Source organism: Pagrus major, chromosome 8 (assembly GCF_040436345.1).
Source record: "Pagrus major chromosome 8, Pma_NU_1.0".
Lineage (NCBI taxonomy): Eukaryota > Metazoa > Chordata > Actinopteri > Spariformes > Sparidae > Pagrus > Pagrus major.
In genome coordinates this window covers 4,437,967-4,463,463 of record NC_133222.1, presented here as the reverse complement: position 1 = coordinate 4,463,463, position 25,497 = coordinate 4,437,967, and the positions used below count along the sequence as shown (strand labels likewise).

Sequence of the window (25,497 nt, the reverse complement as noted above, 5' to 3'; positions counted from 1 at the left end):
ACATGTAAAGAACTTGGAGTGGCTCCCATGGAATATTTATATTTCTAATGATTCAGTGCTGTATTAACCTCTGCAAGAGCAATCGTATGTAGGCATTGCAATTTTGGATCTCTCACACTTGAAGTGGATTGAATAACTGGCATAAACATTAACCCCTGCAGAGGTCTGTGCCATTGTGTTGATTGTTTGTCTGTGTTGCTGGTGTAGAATGTACAGTATGTAAAGACATGGATCCCATCCAAAGTGAGTTGAGAAGAGAGGGTGTTAAAGCAGTGGTAAAAAACATTTGATTCATGGTATGCAGTGCCAAGCCACAAACAGTTCATCCAAATTAAAATCCTAAAGTTGTACTGCAGCTGTTATGAGTAAATCGAGCAAATGGTCACACACACACACACACACACACACAAGACGCACGCACACACACACACACACACACACACACACACATGCACACACACACACGTATGCTAAACTCATCCACAGTGTGTTAAACAACATTGTAAATTATATAAATAGTTATTTGATAACTCGATGACAGAAAGTGGCCTCAACTTCGTATAATAGATTAATTATTCAAAACATTTGCATGTCAGTCATATTGTGTTGAAATTTGATATGAAGCTTTTTGATACAATGATGTGTCAGACTACTTTCCACAGCTGCTTTTTAAAATCTCCACCAAAAATGTGTGTTTTAAGTATTAAGTATAAGCAACTTTCACTATCTGTAGTGACTTCATGTTACAATAGATTCCAGCGACGAAAACTACAACAGAACAAGTATCTATTGAATCTACTCCTGCGTCACAGTCCCCGTATCACTATCCATCCACATGCTCAGTGTGTTGCACTCATTTCTCAGTCCATTTGTATTGCAGACTTCAGCGTCCAAGGTTGTATAATCCTCAAGGTTGCAGCCATCCCAGTAGCCAGTAAGTTTTGGTTATGGCGTGCTGGAATTCACAGAAAGATGATTTTTGTTTTGGAGGCATTAAACCAAATTGGTTCTGTGAAGGAGACTGTAAAAAGTTGGTTAGCAGCTATTAGCAATTTCAGCTTGCGATGTTCCCATTGACATGCAGCAGCCGGAGTGTTTTCCAGCGGCTAGTTGTGGTAGTGGTTGGCGTGCCTGGCTCTCCTTTCCCCTAACACACACAGCTGCTTATCTGACAATCTGCTGCTGCAGCATTCCAGCCTCCAGCTGTCCCAGGACACCCCACGCTCCCTCCACACAAACACATGCTATTCACTTACAAACTTGCAAGTTCAAGGACCTAAGTGCCCGATCCCTTCCTGACCCCTCGTCAAGGATGATCATAGAGCCAACAGTCTTATATCATTGACGTAATAATCTCTGTGACTTTTTATTGGGGGAGTAGACGGCTCAGGGTAACATAGAGTGATTGTGATCCCTACAAGTCTAGGAATTTGCAAGTTCATGGAAGAACAGAAGGAGAGGACATATGGGTAGCTTTAAGTTCGAGATATGCTGAGGAACGAGGCACGAGCCCCCTCTACGCTGCGCCTGAAGGGCCACGAGGAACCCCCTCTACCTCTGGAGGAGAAACTGGTTAGGAGACGTGGAGGGAGGGAGGGAGGAGAGAGGCGCCTAGTATGGCCTGGCCTACAGTGTGGAGGACCCATTAACGCTGTTTATTAGGGTTGTGTCATTAAAAGCTAGGGGAAAAGGAAAGCCCCTTGGGAGGGTGGGTGGAAGGAAAGCAGTAGGCTGTGGGGGGACAGAGAAGGATAGAGAAGAAAGGGAGGTTCGGGGCCCCTGGTGATCCCGAGGTGCGTCAGAGAAGGTATCCCCCTCTCTGCGTCAGGAGTTCCACTCCATTGGCAGCGTAAAGATGGGAACCAGCAGAAGAGAGCGAGGGGCGCAAACGACCCTTTCTTTCCTCCATGGGCGGCAGGGGTATTTTGGAAGAAGTTGCCATGGTTACCCCTCCGGCCTGGGATTTGTAACATGATAGCCGGCTGCCAAACCGCAATCTCAAAGTGGGAGAAATTGTGCTTGCGTTTGCGAGTGTTGTATGAAAGCTTTGTCTGTGTGTCTGTATGTGTTAGGAAAGGGCCATGTGAATGAAGAGAAACGCACTTTTTCAAGGTATCTTTTTCAAGGTGTACAAGAGTGTGTGTGTGTGTGTGTGTGTGAGTGTGTGTGTGTGTGTGTGTGAGAGATTTATTCACGGGGGGGGAACAGGTCAGTGCCTTACCTTGCTCTTTAAAACGTCATAGCATTTCCCTGTGGATTCCCTCAACAATCACAAACACACACACACACTGAGAGGCACACACACTCATCGTTACCACTGTCTCACACACACACACACACACACACACACACACACACACACACACACACACACAGGGGCCTTCAGTTAGCCAGGGAGGCGTGGAGGGGGGGTGTTTTACAACCCTGCTCAGGGCTTTCCCTGAGCAGTGGGCTGCCTGGCTAGTGATTACTAGCTATACGTACCACACACACAAACACACACAGACACACACACAGACACACACACACACAGACACACACAGACACACACAAATGACTCATTACAGCGGAATGTTTCCCTTGTTTTTCATGTCATAAACCGTTCCCATGGCAATGGCCATTACTCAGAGGGCCTGTTGACTTGACCACCAGGGTCTCGTTGAGATTAGAGATGAACCGTTTGATGTTCTCGTCATTATCCATCAGGTGGGTTTACATTGTAACGCAAAGTTTGAGATACGTGTGTGAAGTGCCTGTAAGTTGAGTAAAATTACCTTTGATTTTTGTCAAGCCAGAATCCTAGCCTGCCTCCACACACACACACACACACACAGACACACAGACACACAGACACTCAGCATCTCCCAGAGTCCCTTATCTTCCAGACTGTGAAAGGTCTGACAGGAGAGAGGATGATGTCACCATCATCTCCAGCTGGGGAAAAGGTTAAATTGCCTTCTGCAGTCAAAAGGCTCAGGCTCAGCTTGTGCTCTGTTCTACAGGGAAAAATGTAGAGTAAAATATCTGTTGTTCAGATAGGAATGAAACATAATGAGTTAATCGCTGTGCAGGTAAATAGATGTCAAGATAGTGCTTCAGTCATTTTGCTGATTGTCACTCAGGGGTGGACTATAGCAACTCACAGGATTAGTCTGGAAACTACGCATGGGACAATCTGAATATTTCTTATCACCATTATCCTGACCAAAAATAATTACAATTCACGATGATATCCACTAATAAGTATCAGAATATGTTTTAAAACATACTGGAATCTTTTCACCTTACATGTTGTTAAGAGGCAAAATAAATATTTCATCCTCTTTGCGGCAATATAAAATGAATAAGGAAATTGTAGGACTGTATGTCAGTACATCAGGATATTCACATATATCGTGATACCAAGGGCCTAGGTGACACCATGATATCGCTTGTTTAGTTCAACCAGTAGTCCAAAACGAAAAAATAATGAGTTATCAATAATGAAATAGATGTGGACAAGCTGCAAATGTTCATACTAGAAATGCTGGAACCATTGTGTTGTTTGCCATTGTTGCTGAAGAAATGTAATAGAAAATAGTTATTTTATCTTCTGTCTGTTGAATAATCAATTAATTAATTTGTTGCAGCTAATAGAGATATACTAGTGAGGTGTTTATTGTTAAAAACTAAATCCAATGCTGGAGTCCATATTTGTTTCATCCAGTGATAGCTTTTCAAATTGAGGAACTCATTTCATTGAAAAACACGAAAGCATCTCTACTCGCTCATTAGCAACATTTCCCACCATATAGCACCATCTCTCTACCAGTTAACAAATTTCCATCGTCTTCACAGTTTATCGTCACATTGCCCAACCCAACTCGCACCAAATTCATAAACGATATCATCATCATCATCACTCTGTCGCGCTGTCTGCTGTCTCATAACCAGTTTGCTCATGTTTAGTCATTCCTGTTTGCCAAGCGATGCAATGTCCGGTGTTTTTTCTGTTTTTCAGGCTCCAATAAGAAGAGGAATCACCTAAGCCAGAAGGTTAAGAAGCCTGACTATAAAGTAGCCTACGTTCAGCTGGTGAGAAGATACAAACACACACATATACACACACACACTCTGACTCCTACTCTGTCTTTTCTTGTTGCTGTGTTGTTTGAGTAGCATTAGCTCATTGACTCCATTCCAGTACACAGTGGGAGGTGGAGACCTCTCCACAATAACTTTCTCTCTCTCGCTCTCTGTCTCTCTCTCTATCTCGCCCTGCTGTGTTGTGTTTTTCTAATTGTTGAGGCTGCACTATTAAACACAATACCTAGGGGCAAGGGCATATCGGGGCCCTCGAGCCTTCATTTTTTTGTGTCATGGGCTTTTTTTTTTGAAGGGGGGTGAGAGAGGTGAGACGGGTAAGTTGATGTTCCCCCATAGAGCCCTTAAGGGCAGGCGGCTTTTGAAGGTGAGCTCTTGCACGCACACATACAGGTACGAAAAGACACACAACAGGAATGAAGATCATCGTACACGCATGTACAAAAAAATGGAAACAAGAACTCTGTCTTTATCTGCCATTTTTAAATGTTATTCCCTGTTCTCATGAGAGAAGCCTCTTGTGCACACACATACCTAGACTAACACAAATCACACAGCTCTACTTTGCATCTCTCTCCTGTGCAGTTCACACACTCTGGCTGCCCTCTAGAGAAAGCAGCAGTCTGCGTTCTTGCGGGGCCTGAAGGTGAAAGGTCGTCTTTGGTTACATGCCAGACTTATTACAGGAAATATTGAGATATGGTTATCATCTGGTATAGCTCTACTTTTTGTGCTTGTGTGTTGTGCCACGGCTGGGATGTGAACAATCATGTGTGTAGTTTTGAAAGGACACTCCCACCGTTGGTGTGTCAGCCCAGACTCCCTCATTGCATCACGGCCGTTGCCTTCACACCTGTGTTTGAGGTGAGCCGTGGGTCAGGAAGTCCCATTCCCTGTGCTTCTTGCCAGTGTTTGAAGTCTGTTCTTCTTTGAGATCACACAAACCTCCCCTGAAAAAAGTAAAAAAAGTCAGTGTTTTAATGCGTCTTTGATGCAGACGTGAAAAGCAAGGGGCCTTTGTTTTGTGCCTGCCGTTTTGATCTTGCCCAGATAAATCAGCAGCGGTGTAGACGCTTGTTTACGCCGTGCCGCCCACCCGACTGGGAGCCATCAATCTTGAAACGGATGAATAATGAAAATTGTCTAAACACGACAGTTTGAAAGAGGATACATACTTGCCGCAGCCATGAATCTTTTAAAAGGGGAGACTTCCTCTTGTCTGACACCAAGGAAGTGGCCTGTGATTTTGTGTGCGTCTGGAATTCCCAGCGGAGTCAGTAGTGATGCTTCTGTCTCACCAGATGCACACGACGATGATAGGTGTGAGGATGCGGAACAGCACACACACGGTGACATGTTTGCATCATTCATGCATGCTGAGCCCTAGAGGACTGATGTTTTTCCTTGAGTGTCATTCGCTCTGTAGTCGCAGTCATGTCGTGGTTTTCTGAAGTCATGCTCATTTGATGGTGAACAGCGGGGAGAAAGTCTGAGATGCAGACTTTGTGCTTAAAATGGCTTGATATAGAACCGAATAGCCAGCCTAGTCCTCTTTCAGGTTTTTCAGAAAAACATGCTCCCTCAACTCCCTTTCCTACCTCGCTCTCTCTCTTGTGTATGCACACACACACACACACACACACACACACACACACACACACACACACACACACACACACACACACACACACACAGAGCCCCAGAAAACCCTCCTTTCTTTTGCAGCGGTGGGTAGAAAACAAGATTGTTCCTAATTGACTCCACATGTGGGAGAGTGTTCTGTGGGTCGATGCTCACACCGCGGTCCCCCCCATTCTACCCTCATCCTTCCCTCTACCCCATCTCTCTCTCTCTCCCCCTGCTCCCTCCATCAGCTAATATTGCAGCAGTAATACGTTTTGCTCTCTCTCTCTCATTCCTTACTCTTGGTTTGTGGTCGGGGGGAGGCCTCCCGTTAGCGGGGTTCCGTGACGGCCATTTTCCTCAGGCTTAGGGGGGACCCCAGTAACGGGGGAGGAGATAACGTCTGCATGTGTGAAATGTGCACTGTGTGTGGGAAAGTGTGTATGTGTGTGTGAGGGGCTCACACAGGAGAGGTGACTAAGGGCATGATGGAGTCATGCCAGAGCGGGGAGGTCCAGAGACGGGGCAAAGCGATCAGGGGGAGGGGGAAGAGGCCGTGTGTGTATGGTGCTGGTGGTGGGGCGACAAAAACAGCAGTAGAAAATGAAAAATCTTGAGTCTATCAGACTGCTTATAGGTCTGGCTGCACATCCGTGAAACTGGTGTATATAGAGTCAGACTGCTTTCATGCACCGCTAGGAAGGACTAGCTGAGTGTAAAAGAGCTAACTTTAGTCACTACGCTCGGGGTAACACTTGTTTCAGATTTTCGCAGTCAGCTCACACTGTTCCATCTATTTGATGCTGTAAAGGGCTGATGTTGGAAAACTCTGCAATGCACTTCTTGACCTCTGTTGTAGACATTACTTCATGTACAGTAGGTGTAATTAGATTTCACATGTGGTTCACTATATATTTGTGTAATAACATTTTCCTGTGGTTTTTAAGAATATGTGAGCAAGTCACGTCACCTTTATTATCAGGAAAACCTGCAGTATTTTTGCAGAAAAATCGTCTTTCAAAGTTGGATTGAATGTGCTCGGTAGAAAAGAAGGCTCTTTTGCAGCCGATCATGTTCATAATGCATGTCAGACCCTGTGGTTTACCCTCATTAAATTCTCTTGGCCCATCTCACAGCTAAAGCGCACTGTGCCACCATTTCCAGTTAAACCTTGCCTTCATTTGAAACCTTTGTAAATCCAACTTGGTGCTTTTAATAAAAGAGAAAGCACTCCAGTCCTGAAATTATAGTCAGTTTTGAATGTTTTCAGTCATCATTCGGCAACATTATTGTCAGTCAAACATTTACGATAAAGTACTCTCTGCCTGGCATGTAAATGAAAAGGCTGTGGTGAGTTTTGGTCAGGGGAGGAGTTATTTTCTCTCTTTGGAGTGGCAGCTAGTTTGCAAGCGAGCTTTGCTGGCTGGTGCCAGCCGCAGCACTTCAGTGGGCTGAGTGCTCAGAGTGCATGTTGAAAGCTCCCGGAGGGTGACGCTGTGAATATATGAATGGGATGCCTGACCAGTCTCAGCATTTCTGAATGATCGAGTTTAGTGCCACATTGTTCTGTAAATGTCAAATCCATGCTATAAAAGTAATGATTTCCACCCAGCAGATTGTCTACAGCTGCTCAGATTGTTTGACAACATGCTGTATTTTAACAGTTCTTACAGGATCCTGAAAAATAACTTTGATTTTATTTAATTTCTCTTGCAGTTTTGTGGTTTAACCTCAATTGTTTTAAAGGAAACAGTTTGGAAAATATTTAGCAAATTACATTTGGAACATTTTCCTAACTTTATTTTGTAATTGACCAGTTTTTAGCTTTTAAGTAAAGGTTCTCCATCATTTCCCTGAAAGCCTGTTATGTATCCGTGTAAAGAAAGGAATCTCAGACATTTTCCTCGAGTTGTTTTCAGAGGTCAGAAGGGAGGAGCAGGAGTTTGTGTTCTTTATGTGTTGGGCACCTCCAGGCACCTCCAGGCACCTGTGAGATGCTTGCAACCATTTAGCATAAAAATCCACTGTTGTTTGACACTCTGTATACACCTAATAAAATCACACAGAGATTAGACGTCCATGTGTATCAAGAGTTATCTGGCCTTGCTTGGGAGTCCGTACGCATTGTTGTAAGTCTGTCCTTTTGTGGGGTGTGGTTGCACTAATCCCACACAAGCTCCATTCAGTAGACAAAAGCTCACTTCATACAGTCAGAGGAGAGTCTGCGTCAGGGCGAATGAGTAAAAGTAGATGATGAGTGAAAACTTTGCAGCAGGAGGGAGAGCAGACACACAGATGGTCAAATGTGTTGTCACGATGCCGCCCTTTAGTTGTCATGAAGTGAGCACATTGTTTTGTTTACACATTAACCAGTGCTGTCACTAACTTGATAGTAGTCACTAAAGCCAGTGGATACCAATATTAGAGAGTTTAAATATTCCAATATTGATATATTGGCCCTTATTCTTGTATACACAGAAAACATACATAAACAGTTTTTGCAATGATCCCTTAAATGTTGTCAAGTACAAAGATATGTTTGCCGTGGAGGCAGGATATTTAACAGTTTGACAATACAATGTATTTTCCAAAATGACATCTCACTGTAAACTTATCTTGGAATTAGATAATTAGAAATTACCCCAAGCATCTTTTTCTGCTTTAACAACTATTTCCATACCAGTACCTGTGACAGGCCAATATCAGCCGATAATTTCGGCCATAGTGGCTCTAGTGGTCACGATCTAGGAGAGGACAGCCTAGACCCATCAACACATATCTTAAATGTGTTTTTTTTAATGCAATTGTAATTTCCATAACATTAAAATTTTAAATAAGTTCAGTGTGTTTTGCAGTCATTTTGTCTAGAAGTTGCATACATGTGCTTTATACAGTCTAAGGTTGTATTTACTTGCTTCATTGCAGACTAATTTTTCTGATGAGGTCTGGAACGTTTGTCTGGTCTTTTTGTCTTAGCAGTTGTTCTAGTCATGTGGGGATGTTTGCATGTATTAAAAGCCCTGATCTTTCTCACATAACTCAAGTAGCTCTTCATTATTGTTTGTGTGTCTGCTGGCAAGGTTTTCATATAAGCAGTAAATAGGGTGTCATGGTTTCTCTCCAGGGTCTCGGACACTGACAGCAGTGAAGCAAACCAGTTGCACCAGTCAGATTACTCGTTGCCCCAAAGCAATGTCCCGACCCGACGACCACAGAACAAAACAAGATATGGGGTTGGACCAACAGTTGTAGAATAAGTGGTAGCTTCATTCAAATTGCTCATTTCCCGTGTTTCTTTCTGTCGCTTTCTCCACCCCCGCTCGATCCACGGGGAAGGCCTCAGTTAAAGAGGAGTGAGAGAGAGCGAGAGGGAGAGACAAACAAACAGAGGGGAGAGACTGAGTGGCAAACATGGAGGAGTTGTGACACAGCTGAAAAGGAGGGAGAGAGAAAGAAACAGCTGTATTGAGAGTGATTATGAGAGGGAAGCTGTGGCCAAGTCTGGCTCTCCCCTCTCTGTTTGACTGACACTAGATGGCAACGTTTTGCTGTACAGCTTCTCTCACTGCCTCCCATCCTCCTATCTGTTATTGACTCCTTGTTGCTTAACAATAGACCCTCTAGGGTTGTGTGTATTTATGTGACTGTGTGTATCTGGCTGGTCTGAGAGAGAGAGAGGGTGGTGGTGGAGAGGGGTACAGGATGGGGGGGCTGCAAACCCCCGTGATCCTCGACCTCCCCTCCTCCCGTTCCTGTTCTCCGCTCTGAGCCCCGGCTCTCTGGAGCTGGAGGTGCTGAATCAGGCGGTCGCACAGAGGGGGAAATCTTGCTTATCTGTGTGGAATTTTATTATTTTCAACTATTTGGATCATGATGGCTCCCACTCTCCTTCCCTCCCTCTTCCTCCTTTCCACCTTGTCACGCAAACACAGGCTTTCCTCGAACAGCCTTGTCTGTCTGTGTGTGCCGCTCTGCTTCCTTCCCTTCCCGGTGCTGCCTCACCCTTGCTTATCACGCCAATTAACATTTTTAACTTCTGCCACTTTTCTCCCTGTGCTCTCTTCTCCTCTGTCTGTCTCATTTTTCTTTTCCACATAGAGCTGGATGATACATCAAATTACAATTGCCGTTTAATTCATACCGCTAGTGTTTCTTACATGATGCTATCTCTCCTGTATGCTAGGCTGCTTTCCAGTAGCCTAGCATACAGGAAACAATGTATTTCTCAATGTAATTACAAGCAAGCACACCGGTGAAGATAAGAGGAGTGGACAATGCAGCTATCTGTGAAATTTGAAACAGCGAAGGGCATCCCCTTATTGTGTATGACTACTATGTATCACAGCCTCCTGCGAGCTTCAAAGGATAAGGTCACTCAAAATAAACATTCAGTCATTATCTTCTCACCCTCATTCCGATGGAAAAGTTTCCTCGTCCACAAAACAGCGTTGCAATTTTCTCCTAAACAACCAGACTGTTTTAAAACGTAACGATGACGACATAAAAAATACAAAAAAAATAGCTTTATACAGCCTGTCCAGTGTAATCCAAGTCTCTGAAACCCCTGAGATCTGAAATTGATTTGAAAAGATGTTATTTACTCCCTTTGTGAAGCAGAAAGCTTCACTTTAGCTGCTAAGCTGAAATGCGATAGCGCTCACCCTGTCTGAAGTGCACAAGCTTGACCGCACGTCGAAGGCGTATATAATGCCTTTTGAAATCAATTTGGGATCTTGGAGTTTCTGAAGACCTTCATTACACCGGACGAGCTCAATGGAGCCAATTTATGTTGTTGTTTTTTTGTTTTCACTTGTCTTTTTTTCGGGTTTTAAAACAAGTTTCCATCTACTTCAGTTGTTTAGGAGAATGCTGCAACGCTGTTTTGCTGTGAAGCTCCAGAAATGTTTTGTGGACTAGGAAACTTCATCCGATTTCATTTAAGAAATCACAGCTATTGTCTAACAAATCAAACAAAGCTGATTTTCTACAGTCATTTTTCAGTAGTGTACTTATACTTAATAATGGGTCATATTCTGTCGTGTCTAATTTACAGTCTCTTAAAGGAAGACAAACGATGATGACAGTCAAAATATGATGACGTTCTCAAGGCCAGATGTAAGAGAAAGCCTTAATTAGTCCATAACTATGACATCATTATGTTTACTGAGGCACTGTGACATTACAGAGGCAATATTTTTATCAAATGTTTCACTAAAAAATAGGAAGAGAAAACTAAAGCATCAGTTCAAAGGGAGAAGCTCATGATTCTCCTTTTATCCAGAGTCATGCAGCCCCTCTTAAATGTATCCGTCAGCGTTCTAGGCGTATAAATCGTCGGAAGGAAAGAAAGGCCTGATACACTAATTAGTGTGTGTACGTATATACTGTATGTGTGTGCACACACGTGCGAGTACGCTGGTGGTGAGCCTAATAAAAGCAGAAGCTTTTCCTGGCAATCAAGCTTCGCTGAAAGGCCCCCCACCCCCCCATCTTTCTATGTGTCTCCTGATTTGGAAAATTCACTCCGAAGTAAAATCCTGTGTGTGTGTGGCTGTGTGCGAGTGTATGTGTGTACGTGTAGGTTTCATAAGAGCTCAGTGGAGAGAGAACATGAATTATAGAGAACCGAGCAGGGTCTTAACCATCCGGTTTGGATTCTCACACGCAAACCTTTTTTTGAATGGCTTCAGTCGAGGCTCGCTGTTGTTTTCTTTCTCACACGTTTCAGTCTTAACGCCCAATTCAGTTCCGATGATACGCCCTTTAATGACACGACCATGCTGCTGATGTATGGCCATGACAAATGTTGATTTTTATCGAGAAGCAGAAGAGAGACACGTGGGATGGATGTCTCAAAAGCACAACAGGACAGAGATCTAAAAACAAAACAGTTCATTTGTTTGAATACATAGTTAGATTTGCAGATCTCATTCTTTCTTTCTCTCTACATCTCTTTCTCCATCTCTCCTTTTGTCGTTTGCGATTGATTCTTACCTTATCTCTCTCTGCATTTCCTCCCACATTTCCTCCAAGTTCCCCTCATTTAGATAGCCATGGCAACACACACATGCACGAGTGCGCATGCTCGTAACCTTTCTTGATTACCCCTGACCTCCTGACCTGTAATGACACAGCTGCCACTTTGATCAGCCAATCAGCATATGGCGCCACCCAGGTTCTCAGCGGGGCTGCCACTGGCCTGATAAAGCCCTCTGATAGGCCCCTGCTGATGCATTTCCTGTTTTGGTATGCTTCCTCGTTTTTTATTTTCTCCAACAGCTGGTCCCCGCATTCCTCAGAGTTGGGAAGGGGGCAGGGGCATTGCCTGGATGTTTATGTTGCATGTGCATGTAGGGGTGAGCTTGTGTGTGTGTATGTGTGTTTTTGAGGAAGGGTCTAACACTCACTGTGTGTGTGTGTTTGGTAGCCTAGATTGTTGGGTCTGGCCGAGAGGGGGCGGGGTAGATGGAAGGGATGCTTAAGATTGGGGGGGAGGGTACGTGAGGGTTGTTTACATGCGTTGGGGAGAGAAATGGGGTACATCGTGGGGGTTGTGGGGGGTGAATGACATAGATGGAGGGGATAATGACAGTGAACAGCTGTGTGTGTGTGTGTGTGTGTGTGTGTGTGTGTGTGTGTGTGTGTGTGTGTGTGTGTGTGTGTATCTGATATGGGGGTGGATAGCTGAGACGGCCATGGTTTAGGTGTGATTTGGCTTTAAGGTCCAGGGGTTGGGTGGGCAACGGAAAGCCATATGACTCACCGTTTGTTCCTCATTACTGCTAATATGGACAGATATGATTGTGTTATTCTTGGCTGTCGCTGTCAGTGTTATTGTTGTTGTTGTCGTTGACCAGTTCATGACCAGATGGATGTAAACGTCTTTGTGGGTGGCTGAGTGTGTACTTAGATGGCGATGATCTTTTCCTGAGAGCTCTGTTACCAGGGTTCAATGTCTCCAGTAGCAGGCTGAGAGCAGACATGCCCAGACATGAAAACTATCACGCACACACACGTGCACACTTTCTCCCTCACACCCCCTGTTTGTCTCTGGGCAGAAGTATTCGCGTATGTATCACTGGAGGCCCTGCGCTAGTGTGTCAGAGGGTCTCTGTGACAGATCTTAAAGTACTTTCAGTTGACACCGGAGCAGCTTTTCCCCCCACCTGCCTGACTCCTGCTCTTTGTCCCGCAAAGCACGTGCACACTAGGCCAGGGATACCACACAATACGAGTCTATGCGCATCTTGATGCATCGGTACTTTTTCTCACTGTATGACCACATTAAGAATTGCTTTATTGCTCATATCTGTCATTAAAATTGGCAGATTAATTAACTTCCATTCCAGGTATTAAAGCATGCACTGATGCTCCAGGCCAACTTCCTCTGACTGCCAATAACAAACCTGATACAACCTCAGTACTCAGATAAGGTTCAAGCTAATACCAAATACCAATGCACTGCAATACCTAAAAAAAAAAAAAAAACGCACACCACACCACAGCAGCCTAGGGTTCGAATCTGACCTGTGGCCCTTTGCAGCGTGTAATCCCCTCCCTCATCCTGTTTCCTGTTACTATTCAGATGTAATGTCTGAATAAAGCCATGAAAAGGCCAAAAATAATGATAAAAAAGAAAAATAATAATAATGAAATAATGATTCACCGTGTTGAAGTGATTAGGATATTCCTATGTATAAGGCTGTAACTACAAATCCTTTTAGGTAAAAGTTGACACAAGCGTTCATGCATTCACTGCATTTAAGTTATAATCCTCAAGATTTTCATGAACATGAATTGATAGTGGGCAGATTCTGCCATTCGCATTATGTTTGGCCCAACTACCAGAAGGCAGCAATGTAATAAAAAAAGAAAATGTAATAGTTTGTTTAATGTCAACTGTATTAACTTCCTTCACGGAGCAAGGAGTGGGCGTACTTGTGCAAACTAGTTAATTAAATGTGGACAAACTAATAAATGATCTTGCAGCAGACCCCGGTTGACCCTGTGTTCATAACTTTGTTTACTCCATAGATTCTAGCATTTGCAACAAAATCTGATTACATGGCAGTCCAAAAAAGTATAAAAATAGCTACCTTTCAGAGGTGAGTGGGTGATTATTTTGCCAGCATTTGAAGATGGAGTAAACAAGTAGTTTTATGCATATGGCAGGCAGTTTGTATTTCCATGTGCAGGTATACATCCGTGCACACCAAACATTGTCTGTAAACATTGTCCAAAACACTGTTTCTCTCCATCATGGGAACCGTAAGATTGTAACGGCCATTAGTATGAATGACATGGAGATGCACACAAATATACACTGCTGCAAGCCAAAGCTGACCAAGTTATTCGGCTGTTGCCGGGCTGTGGAGGAGATGTCATTGTAATTGGAGGGAGGGCCAGGGTCATGACCCCGAACCAACCCGCAGCAGGATGCTATTGGTTAGTGGTCTACTCTCACTGCCACTAAATCTGTCTTTGCAGAGGGAGAAGTTTTCACTTTGCCTTTTCCTCTCAGCTGTTTTTTTCTACTTGAGGCTCTCATGTCGTCTCAACAGTTTGACTTCTTCACCTGACTCTATTTTACCTCGGTGAACAAAGATTAAATGTAACGTAGAGTAGTTTCATTTCCATCTCTTAAAATGTATCTTTCTGTTGAATCATTCTCACCTCACTGTGATTCCTGAGAAAACAAGAGTTCAGTTTTATTCATGTTTAGATATATTGACTCTCGTTACTCCTTCCCCCTCGCTTCTCCTCACTCTATCTCCATGTCTGTCTCTCGCTTCTCTGTTCCTGGAATGGTTTGTACCAGGAGGTCTGGACAGAGGGGCAGAGTATTATGTGTGTGTGTGCATGTGTGTGTGTGTGTGCATGTGTGCATGTGTTTGTGTGTCAATAAGATAAAGTGAGAGTGAATGTGTGGCCCACCCAGGGGCCTGGCAGCAAGAGCTGTTTACAATCTTCAGGCTACATCTCTTCTCCTCTTCTGCCCTCTTCCATCGTCCTTCCTGCCTCTCCCAGTTTACTTTGACTATTTCTTTCTGTGACTTCCGATTGGGGGGGAAAAAAACATGTAGACATAATACAGTATCAGACTGCGAAACTAAAGAGCAGAGGTCAACAGTATGGGCACAGGATTCTCTGTAGGATAGAGATGGACGGGTGGATGGATAGAGAAGATCAACAGTTGGAGTGTGTTCACACCAAGCATGTTTGGACAGTCACTATAAGTCTGTGGCTTTTTAGTGCACTTGCAGAGCTGGCCTAAATATTTTAGCTGCAAACCCAGGTTTCTTGTTTTTCAGCATTTCAGAGGGGGAGTCGATACTCTGGGTTTATGAGTATACATGCAAATAAATTTAAACCATGGGTGTATTGCATAACGCAGCGCCATTGTAATATAATACGACCACTACTTTACATTTATGACAACAGGCCTGAACGATATGGTTAAAGTCATCATTGCAGTGTTTTCCCAGATCGATATACAGTATATGAAAAAAAAATCACACAAAAAAATAATCAAACTGATGTTCAAAGAAGAGAGCTGTGTCTGCCGTTATTTATTTCACGACACCGAACTTAGTAAGTCATTTTGTTCCAGAGGAAGTCAATAAATAGCCATATAGAATTATTCTCCAGTACAAAGTGTGGGCAATATGACCTAAAATTTATTTTTGCTGGTCAGTTTTGCAAAAATAAAAATGATACTCGTCAGTCACATTTGACTTTGTTTTTTTTTTTTTTTTGGTGTGTCACGTTCAACACCACGAACACGACGGAAAAACAGGAAAGAGTAGAAAGCAACAGATCGTATATGTCATCAGACTGCATCCAGTAGACTTTACTTTTTGAATATCTTTAACTTCAGTGTCTTTTTCAATCTCATTGCCAACTGAATTATGTTCGAGAGCAGCTTGAACAGAAGCGGATGGATAAGTACAGTATGCACCTTAACTTCAACATGCATCATAGCATTGTGCCATAAAAGTGGGGAAAAGTATTGTGTCCACCCCAGTGTCAGGTTCCCGTCATGCTGATCGGAGCTGAAGCCGATTGAAACCCCTGAAGACTGCAGAGTCCTCTGTTTTGGTTTAGTCAGGGAAGAACATAATTCAAGGCAAATCTGATGGGTCCATTTCCCAGCCGACAGGGGTCCAATTTGTTAAAACGGAGAATGTAATCTGAACTAGCTACAGGAAACAGCCCCAAAAACATTCTCATAAACATGTTGTCCACTGTTTGGTCACTTATTTCATACGATTTTATGAGTACAGTGAGACGGATGTTGACATCGGATATTCAGCAGTTACTCATGTTTGGAAAGCCGAGCATAACAAAATGAACCAAGGGCAAACCACAGCCTATAAAGATCACTGTAGTCAGCTATTTGCTTCTTATCTGTTATATAGACCAGAGATGCTAAATTATGTCAAAAAGCGCAGACAAGTCCACAGTCCTCAGTGAAACCTAAAGGATTTGTTTTTTTACTCTCATGCTCTTTAGCTGCCAAAATCTGTAATCTTAAAGGATAACAGGTTGCCAAAACCCTGTCCAATAAACAAGCTACTTGTGAGTCCATCTGACTTTCGTTTACAAGCCCCGGATCACTTGTAATTGGGCAGTGTGAACTTAAATGAACTGAAAAGAAAAAATGCAAAACAAAGTTTGGTTTGGTGTTTGAGACCAAAGAAAAAAGGTGTGATCACACACAGTGAGGCTACTGAGTCCCGTTGTGGAAAGTGTAGTAAATGCTCTTCCCTCTAGCTGAGTTGCTGTTGAGCAAGGCACATAACCTCCTTCAGCTGGTCAAGTGGAACTGCTTCTGACCGACAGCAAGAAATGGCGGCTCTCTCACAGCTTCAGGTGTTGATGTATGCATCTGCATGTGTTGTTGAAAACGAGCATTATGCCTGCTCGTTCACTGTTTCCCCTAATAAACAAGGTTTACACGCGCGCACACGCACACACACACATTTATCCCATATACTCAACAGGGGGTTGCCCTCAGCTCTAATTCTGGTAACCTCATCACTGTGGTCTCTCCTTCTGTAGTCTGCCAGGCTCTCCTACCGTGCGGTCAAAATAGATTCTACCACAATGTGAACACCTCTCTGTCTCTCTCTCACTACCACACACACACACACACACACACACACACACACCACCAGTACTCAAGATGTCTCTGTGCTTTGCCACAGTTTACCCCACCACAGTGCCACCGCAGCCGCATGAGCCACAGCCTCATGAGATTTCCCATCGCGTCGTCAACACCTCTCCGTTTCAGCGTGCGGCTCAGATCTGGCCATACTCGAACAGCAACCGCCAACATCTGGTTGATTTTTTTTTTTTTATTGACTGCTTTGTGAATGGCTCTATCATCCAATGACTTCTGGATTGTTCCTCATCAAATAAAAAAAAAAAAAAAGTCATATGTAGTTTGTCTGACAGTCTCTGAGGGGCCGGCGTGAATGGTTCAGTTTCACATTTTAAGACCACTTAAAGCCTTTTCAGTCTCCGTGACCACATTGAGAAGCTCCTCTGTTCTTTAATTCGGTTAAGTGTGGTCATCCAAGAAGTCAGTGTACTTGGCCCCCACCCCCTCAGTCACATCTTATTTAGCACCACAATAACTCTAGGTGCTCAAGGTTTTAAGAGAACACAAACTAAAGGCTGATCTCGGGTAGTAAAAGCGCGGTTAGAATGCCTTTTCTGATGGATTCAATTCTTAAGTTGTCCAGATTATCTGAATGGAAGTCGCCGTTTGACCCCGAGAGTAGTTTTACAGCTGTTAAACAGTCTTCAAAGTAATAAAATGTTGCTCCAAACTTATTTCATTCCAGACGACATAAAACCCGATACCATAAAGGCTATTTCTGCGGATCGAGGATATTGGAAAATGAAATCAAACCTACTACAATGGGGTTGAGTAATCATCTTTGAAAGCCTCCTTTTGTGTTTTATTTCTGGATTTGTAACATAGTTCTTACTCTGCGCTTACTGTGCAGCCCATTCAGTGGCATTTAAATGCTGATGTCTATCTCATCTGTCACATGTCTGGTCCTGCAGCTGGTCCTGGTCCAGTTCCAGTCCGGTCGTGTCCCGTATGTTTTAACTCTCAGAGCAGCAGGTTGAATCAGCCTTTTGTGTCCTCAGTTTGCCGACTGTGCCATAATGTTCTATTCAAGCACCGAGCACCGGCCACCTTCCTGTTTTCATCAAAGACATTTTAACACATCAAGCCAGAACAACTATGGCTTTTATATTTCATACTTAAATCTCAAGCTTATGAATAATAAAAGAGGTCGACCCCTTCACATTTCTCCCTGTATTGATTTCACATGCATTCCAAGCTTACTGGACACACATTTGTCCATTCTTTCAACATTCTTCTATTTTTTTTTTTTCTGCTCTTAAGGGGAAATTATTACACAGACAAACACACACCAGGACTTCTTTCTCCCCCCCCCTTGCGGCTGTTTTTGAGTTATGACTGCATGCTCAGTTTGTCACAGATCAGAAGCAAAGGTCAATCAGATAGAATACAGTTGTCCTTTGTGTCTCTCTTTCCATCCTCTGCCTGGTCTTCTCTCTTTTCACTCTCGTCTTTCCTTCCATCCCTCTGGGGCTGCAAAACAGGATTACTAAGGTTTGTGTATGACTCTGTCACGGAGGCACATTTGTGTCCTGGAGGCTTTTCACCAACTTTAAGCTCTTTCTGAATGTAACTGCTGTGAAAACAATATGAGGACACTGATTGTTGTCCCCCCCTAAATCTGACCCACACTGTAAATACTAGAGGTGTGAGGTGTGTGCATCTCGGCGTATGGCATCCTCAGTGATCTATATTACTGCACATTGCTACTTTTTCATAATTTAAATTCCCTTTTTATATTTAGAAAGTCCTTCAAATAATCAGATTACAGCAGTCTACAAAATAAAAGCTGCATCTTTTAAATACATAAACATGACAAAAACAAAACATTTATCCATCTGATGTGCCTTACATGTTTGTCCTAATCTACAATAATATCCTTTTCACACTTTAAGATAAGGCATTTATTGGCTGACCTCTCTGAGTTGGATGGCAAACTTGACAGCGCCTCTTCAGATCGTGGCTGATTAGCTTGGCTTGCTGTAACAGTTATTATTTATGGCTGCGGATGTGAAATGGCTAATGTAATTAGTAATTGTATTGGGTCTCGTCCAGTTCGTGCTCCCGAGCAAGGTCATAAAATCCGACATTTGTCACGAGATGTCCGTTCAAAAAATACTAGATGAGGTTTTTTTTTATCACTCGCAGATGATCTCTGCCTCCCTCTGACATGCCTCCTACATAAATAACATTAGCCTAAGATCAGCCCAGAATTTAAAGCATGAGAGCAATGTTTCAACCTAACTTTATTGTGCATCTGAGCCTGGACAATCAACAGTCAACATAAGCTGTGGACTCTCAATTATGCTCCGTCTCTGCAGCGATGCAGAATCTTCCATGTCCGCATTGTGATGCATCTTATAATCGAGAAATTTCCCTAGTAAATACACACATTTTGAAACAGAACAAGACATTGAATTAGAGCTTTAATTAGGAAACATACACATGCACACAGATGGGGAAAGTGAGACGGGTTGGTAGTGAGTCAATGACAACATTTCCCTTTCCCTCTCCACCCCCTAGTGTTTTCTCCTTCTTTTCCCATCGAGAGGGAAACTGTGGGTGTAATGGGTTGTTCATGTGCGTAAGAAGAGTATGTTTACATCGCTAGCAGTGTGAGGCCTCTTTCCAATATTCCTGGATGGCAGCTTGATTCAATTGGGAGCGTGGTGAAGATGATGGCAAGGCGAGGGAAAATATTCACGCATTCAATTTGTCGTCTAGGAACCATCGTAGGCACATAATGCCTGACTGTCTTTCTCCACTGTAGTCCCTTTTGGCCAGTCTTCTCCATAAATCACTCAGTACGCACTCATACACGCACACACTCTCTCTCTCTCTCTCACACACACACACACAAATACACAAGCAGACAGAGGTAGACAGACAACAGAAAAGATCGTTTTGGCTCGGAGCACATAGAAACCGAGGGGACGTGGGCTCGGCCTCTGCGATGTATATGTTTCAAACAAAAATACGAACGCTCACTGCCAGCACTTTCTCTCACTGTGGAAATGTGTCCAGCAGACGCTTGACACACGCGTGCGCATACACACACACACACACAGGGTGCGGCCTGCTGCCAACAATAAGACGTGTTTAACGAGTCTCAGAGCTTTGTTGATTTCAATCTCGGGGCTTTGTTGTTTTTGTGAATCGCACTCTCCGAGGTCGGTATTAATCTTCGGCATGTGTATACACAAGGTGTCCAGCGCTGCGCCGTCTAACTGTGAATTGTCATGCGACAACGTTTAGTTCAAGTCGGATGAAGTCTTGTTTGGCTCACTGCTTCATTGTTCATCCCGTTGCCAGGTCTGGTGTTTATAGCACTGTGGTAGACCCCTTCCTCCGTCACCCCTGCTTTCCTCTTCCTCCTAACCCAGTCACTTCCTCACACCGTCTGCCCCCATGTTTCTCCCTGCTGCCTCCTCCTCCTCCTCTTACTCCTACATCAAACTTGCCTCGGCCCGGTCCAGTGTTTGTGTCCTGGATGCTGCGTTCCTCGATGGCAAGTGTGTGCGAACGCAGAGAGACACCAAGAGTCTTGGCATGGCCATCGGTTTCCAGGTTCCTCCCCAGTGTTTGGCAGCTCTCTGCTCCTGCCTGGGTCTGCACTCTTGTCTCTCCTCCTGCATCACTACGCTCACTAGAAAACCTTGTGTAGTTTGCAATACAGGCGTTGCCACAAGACAAGAACACAAGAACAGGGTTGCTTTTCTGTTGATTGAAGGTTGTGCATGTTTTGCTGTAGCTGCTCCTCAAAGCTGGTATCAGAGAGTTTAGACTCAAATGGCCAGGTTTTAGAGAGTAACATGAATTCAAGTCTGTGTAAAGTATCATACCAAAATAGTAGTTTTCCATAATAGTTGTGTTTTGGTTGTTGCTAGGTGCCTGGTCATGCCAGTATTGTCAGATTGGACATGTCAGACTTGACGGTAGTATGCATACATTAACATATCAATTACTTCAAGATCTTTGTAAGCTAAAATGTCCCTCGCCATCAGGGCGTCTTGATTTTCATTGAAAGCTTTAAGATTAGACACTAAGTGAGAAATACTGGTGGAAGATGAACTACATCCTCTCCAATAAATAGAAAGAAAGGCTGTGTTCAGCTCATTTGTTGGGGTTTATTTAGAAATAAACACGTGACAGATTATAAAACTTAAATTCTGCAAAAATCTGAATGGAAATTGGAAATAAAAATAAATGTTTCCAGCATGAGCGTTGTGTGCTTGAACTTTACTTTACATAAGGGACTCTGTATCATGATCAACCACTCATTAGCATTTCACGCCGGATCTTCTTTTCACTTTCTGTTATCGGAAGTAGAGCTGATAATTATGGATTAGACGATGATAAATTGGTAACTCGGTCGAAAGAAAATCAATTGTCAACTTTTTGACAATTGATTAATCCTCTCAGTCCCTTTTTAAGCAAAAATGTTGCTGATTCCAGCCTTTGAAATGTGAGGTTTTACTGCTTTTATGTAAGTAATTGGCAGATTAACTGATAATAAAATAATCATTGGTTATAGTGCCTATCAAAAGTATATTATAAGCTTCAGATGAAGTCTGTGCTTGTATGAGACAAGCACAGACTGTCGTCTCATACAACAAATTTTGGATTCAATGGGACATAAAACTGCACAGTTTAAAACCAATCTGCTGCTATAAAAATCTGTTTTCCTTTCAAACATGGTTAAACCAAAAATGTGAAATAATGTCGGCATCTCATAACTTGTGTCCGTGATAAAGCTCTTACAAGCCAGCCACTGTTTTTACAAGCTGAAGTAAATAACTCATTTATATTGTCTTTCATTTTGTCACATGTTGATGTTTTCATGTTCTTACCTGATCACCTGGTTCTTACCTTACCAGCAAAAGACCAAACACACGCACACGTGCACCTGAGAGCCCACATTTTGCACAGCGAGTCTAAACATACAGTAATGACACCCGAGACTCCTGCTGTCTGTTATCTCGGCCAGCTCCATTCTGCATCTTTGGCTGAGCGAGGTTCATGTTGTCTCCCCCTTTGGGAATTAAACCATGCTATGTGGTAATTATATGCATGTTTCTCTTGGTATTTTGGGGGTTGGAGGCAGACAAAGTAATGTTCACATCAGAGCCAGACCATTCCTTAACGCCTACACACTGACCCCAAACAAAATATTTCACATATTTAAACAGAATAGTTGATGGACAATTGTTATGGAGGCAATTCGTTTTATAGTGTCTGGCCTCTGTATGAAATGGGTTATGAGTTACATAATGACATTTGACTAGTTGTCATTATGAAGCAGAAGCTGTTTTATTTTTTTTATGTAAAACATCGTCGCTCATTTATCACCTTTTAAACAGCAGTTTGTTGAAAATCAAAACACTTGTTGGTGCAGTTTCATCTTCAGTTACGATCTTTTATATGAGGTTGAGTCGTTTAAGGACAGCAGTGATTTGGCTCCAGTTGAGACTGATAACAGTGCATTCTTGTTGCCAGGTGTCCATGGGAGAGGCTGAGAGGGATCGGCTATGGATATGTGTGCATGCCTGCACCCACTGACCTGTTATTTTTTTGTGTGTGGGCGTGCAAGCATGCATGCGTGTGTGTGTGTGTGTGTGTACTGTACTGTACTCTACGGTGGGCCTGACACAGACTACTGTTGGGCCAGTGATGCATTAGCCATGGCCAGAGATGGGTTGGTATGGAATAAATAATGGATACCATCCTTTCCCTCTGAATAAATCAAGACCAGAGAAATGGAGAGAGATGAGAGATTAAATGTGGGAGAGAGTTGGAGAAATTGAATGCCAGAGAGAAAGAGGGCGTTTGTGTAACTGGAAGAGGAGTAAAGAGGCAGAAAGGGTGTCCTGAATTCCAAATCAGTATCTCACTTGTGGTCTCTGCAAAGGAAAAGGATAATGTTGTTGTTGTTGAAGCAAGTAAAAAGATTTTAAGTAGAAAATATACTAATAATTTCTTTATTTGGCTTATTTTTTTTGCTAATCTTTGTCTTTTTCCCCGTCGCATCCCAGGCACAGGGCCAGACATTCACCTTCCCAGACATCTTCCCGGAAAAAGACCGGACAGCGGCGGAGGGCTCCGTGGAGGAGATGCAGGAGAAGTTCGTAGAGGACGAGAAGCAGAGGCAGAAACCTGACCCCAGGAGAGGAGGGGTCACAGAGTGGTTCGGACTGTGAGACAACCCACTGACCGGGAACTCTGTGCTCGTTATGTGTGTGCGTGGGTGTTTCATTGGGAACATGTATTGATTTACGACGCGACTGTTGTGATGTCACTTCTATTTCTGTGTAGTAAAGAAGAATGAGCATGTGTGTGAGAGAGACTGGAGACATGTGTTTGGTGTGTGTGTGTGTGAGAGTGTGTTTGCGGGGCTTGAGTCCAGTAACTCGAGCCAGAACAGAATCACAGGAGGAGGAGGAGAGTGGCCCGACTCCATCTTTCATGAAACCAGCCCACCGCACAGAATCTCCATCACCTCGGATGACCTCCACTTCTTCCCCCTCCCACTCGTCCTATTCCACCTCCATCTCCTGTTCCTCCTCCTCCTTCCTCTGCACCTCCTCTCCTCTTTCCTTTAGGAGCTTCCTTTTTCCTCCTCTGCTGACCGTCTCCCACACTCCTCTTCGTCTGACCACGCTGAGGAGTGGTATATTGTGGTATCCCTAGTAGCCCTGACACTCAGCCAGCTGGATCAGACCACCTGGACGACCCACATCCTCTTTTATGAGTTTGCCTCAGATTAATTGACCACTTTAGGTAAACAACAATTGAGATGTTGTTTCAGCAAAGCAACGATATGGAATTTGCTGGAGTGTTTTATTATTTTGTGGTAGCACCTCTTGCCATAAGTCTTGAGAGAGGATTTTACCCAGTGTTTGTGTTTGTGTGTTTGCCTAGCACGCGGGACTTGCCAGTGAATCTGTCTAATTGTAAGTGCTGCTGGAATAAGGACTAATAAACGGTCACTTGTCCAAAAGTGCTCTGCCGACTTTTTTCTTGTGTTCTCCTCGCCTCATCTCCCACGGCTGCTGCGCTCAACAGCTGGCACTTCGAGACGTTGTTCACCACACAAGCTGGCCCTCTCGTGTGCCAGCGTGGTCTGGTAGCTGTTTTGACAAAGTAATGATCTGTGTTTGAATCGGGCCACCAGAGGACTGAGCTCTCTTACGGTAATAAGGCCCATAAAGGGGAGGGACCTCTCCTGGGCTCGCTCAGACCCTCCATTATGCTGAGAGGCCAAGGTTACAGTAAGTGTCCCCCAGCCGTGACCACTAATGCTGGCTGGCTAATACAAAGGTCCAGCCCCTGACCTCACCCAGCCAACTCAGCTATCACTAAGGAGAATGTCAATATTGATCCTGTTGGCCCATTGTCTGCTGCCTGGAACCACTCGCCCCCTGCGTCGCTATAAAGCAATCTGATTTGGAACATAACAAGCATCCTGTTACACAGCCACTCCATTTCTTTTCTGTCCGACTCACGCTCACTTTTTTTTAAATTTTCCTCTCTCCCTGCTCCTTCTGTCTCTGTTGCCCAGTCGGGTCCTCCAGAGAAACAGCTGCTAAACCAACAGAGAGAGAGAACAAATTCCTGTTCTCGCGCTCTTCTTGGCCTGAACAGACCCCACACGAAAGTTGGGAAATCAAGTTTTGGCGTTTGCCAAGAAAAGATCGTGTCCTTGTTCTTCTCCTACTTACTGTCACAGGGAAACCCCATGCCTTCAGGTATACACACTGAGATGCTTATATTATTTAAGGCCTGCTGACAGTTGTGGATATGTAGTGTTTCAGACGTTTTTGGACGCTGCTACGATGCAGAAAGATGACTTGCTGCAGAGACAGATTGTGGCACACTCATCTGTTGCCCACACAGATAAATGTCTCTTAGTCATTTTTGCTCTATGAGAAACAAGTACACAAGAACAGCTTATTAACTGATTAAAAGAAAAACAACAGAAAAATCATCCGTGGGCTCAAGAAAACAAATGAAGTCATCGACAGTCGCAGTCAACGAGACGGAGACACACGATGTAACACGATAGTCTCTTGACAGACCGGTCTATGAGTGATTAAAATGTTTCGGGAAAGTATTGTTTTTCTCGCAATCATTTATTTTCTACTGGAAGTAAAATGGAGACGATATGATTAGATTTTTTTGACCCATGATGATAATTTTGCTGACAAGATAATTTGGGGATATTATTCTAATGAATAAAAATGTTACATGAGCTAAATAAGGATAGACTTTCATTTTTAAGCGATAACATCTGTGAAGAGACCGGCCAGAAAGTTTTAACAGACGACTGTTTTCACTTTTCAGACCTCAGAATGCTACATTCACCTTAAGACTTGCCAGGTGACCCCGGCTCACTGCGTTACACAAGCAAGGAAACTCCTTGATTATAACGTGTGGTAGTCTGGTGACGTGCTGACACAAGACCGATCACGGTGCATCATCCTGACTGCAGAACATGAAGTAACACCTCAACCTGAGGAGCACCGGGCGTTACCTCACGACCTTGAGAGCTAAAGAGAGAGATAACAGGGATGTGATGATATATATGACATTTACCTAAACTGATTTGAACTGATTTGCTGACTCTCCAGTGC

At 43.6% G+C, this 25,497-nt stretch overlaps 1 protein-coding gene across 1 annotated transcript in view; it reads left to right on the top strand.

Moving 5' to 3' along the window:
* mrpl23 (mitochondrial ribosomal protein L23) overlaps nt 1–23,867 on the top strand; it is a 36,392-nt gene extending 12,525 nt beyond the window's left edge. The window contains exons 4-5 of the mRNA XM_073472887.1: nt 4,001–4,074; nt 22,900–23,867. Of these exons, the coding sequence (XP_073328988.1) occupies nt 4,001–4,074; nt 22,900–23,064 (239 nt within the window). The 3' untranslated portion in view covers nt 23,065–23,867. The remainder of the gene's footprint in view (nt 1–4,000; nt 4,075–22,899) is intronic.
* Nucleotides 23,868–25,497: the final 1,630 nt, after the last annotated feature.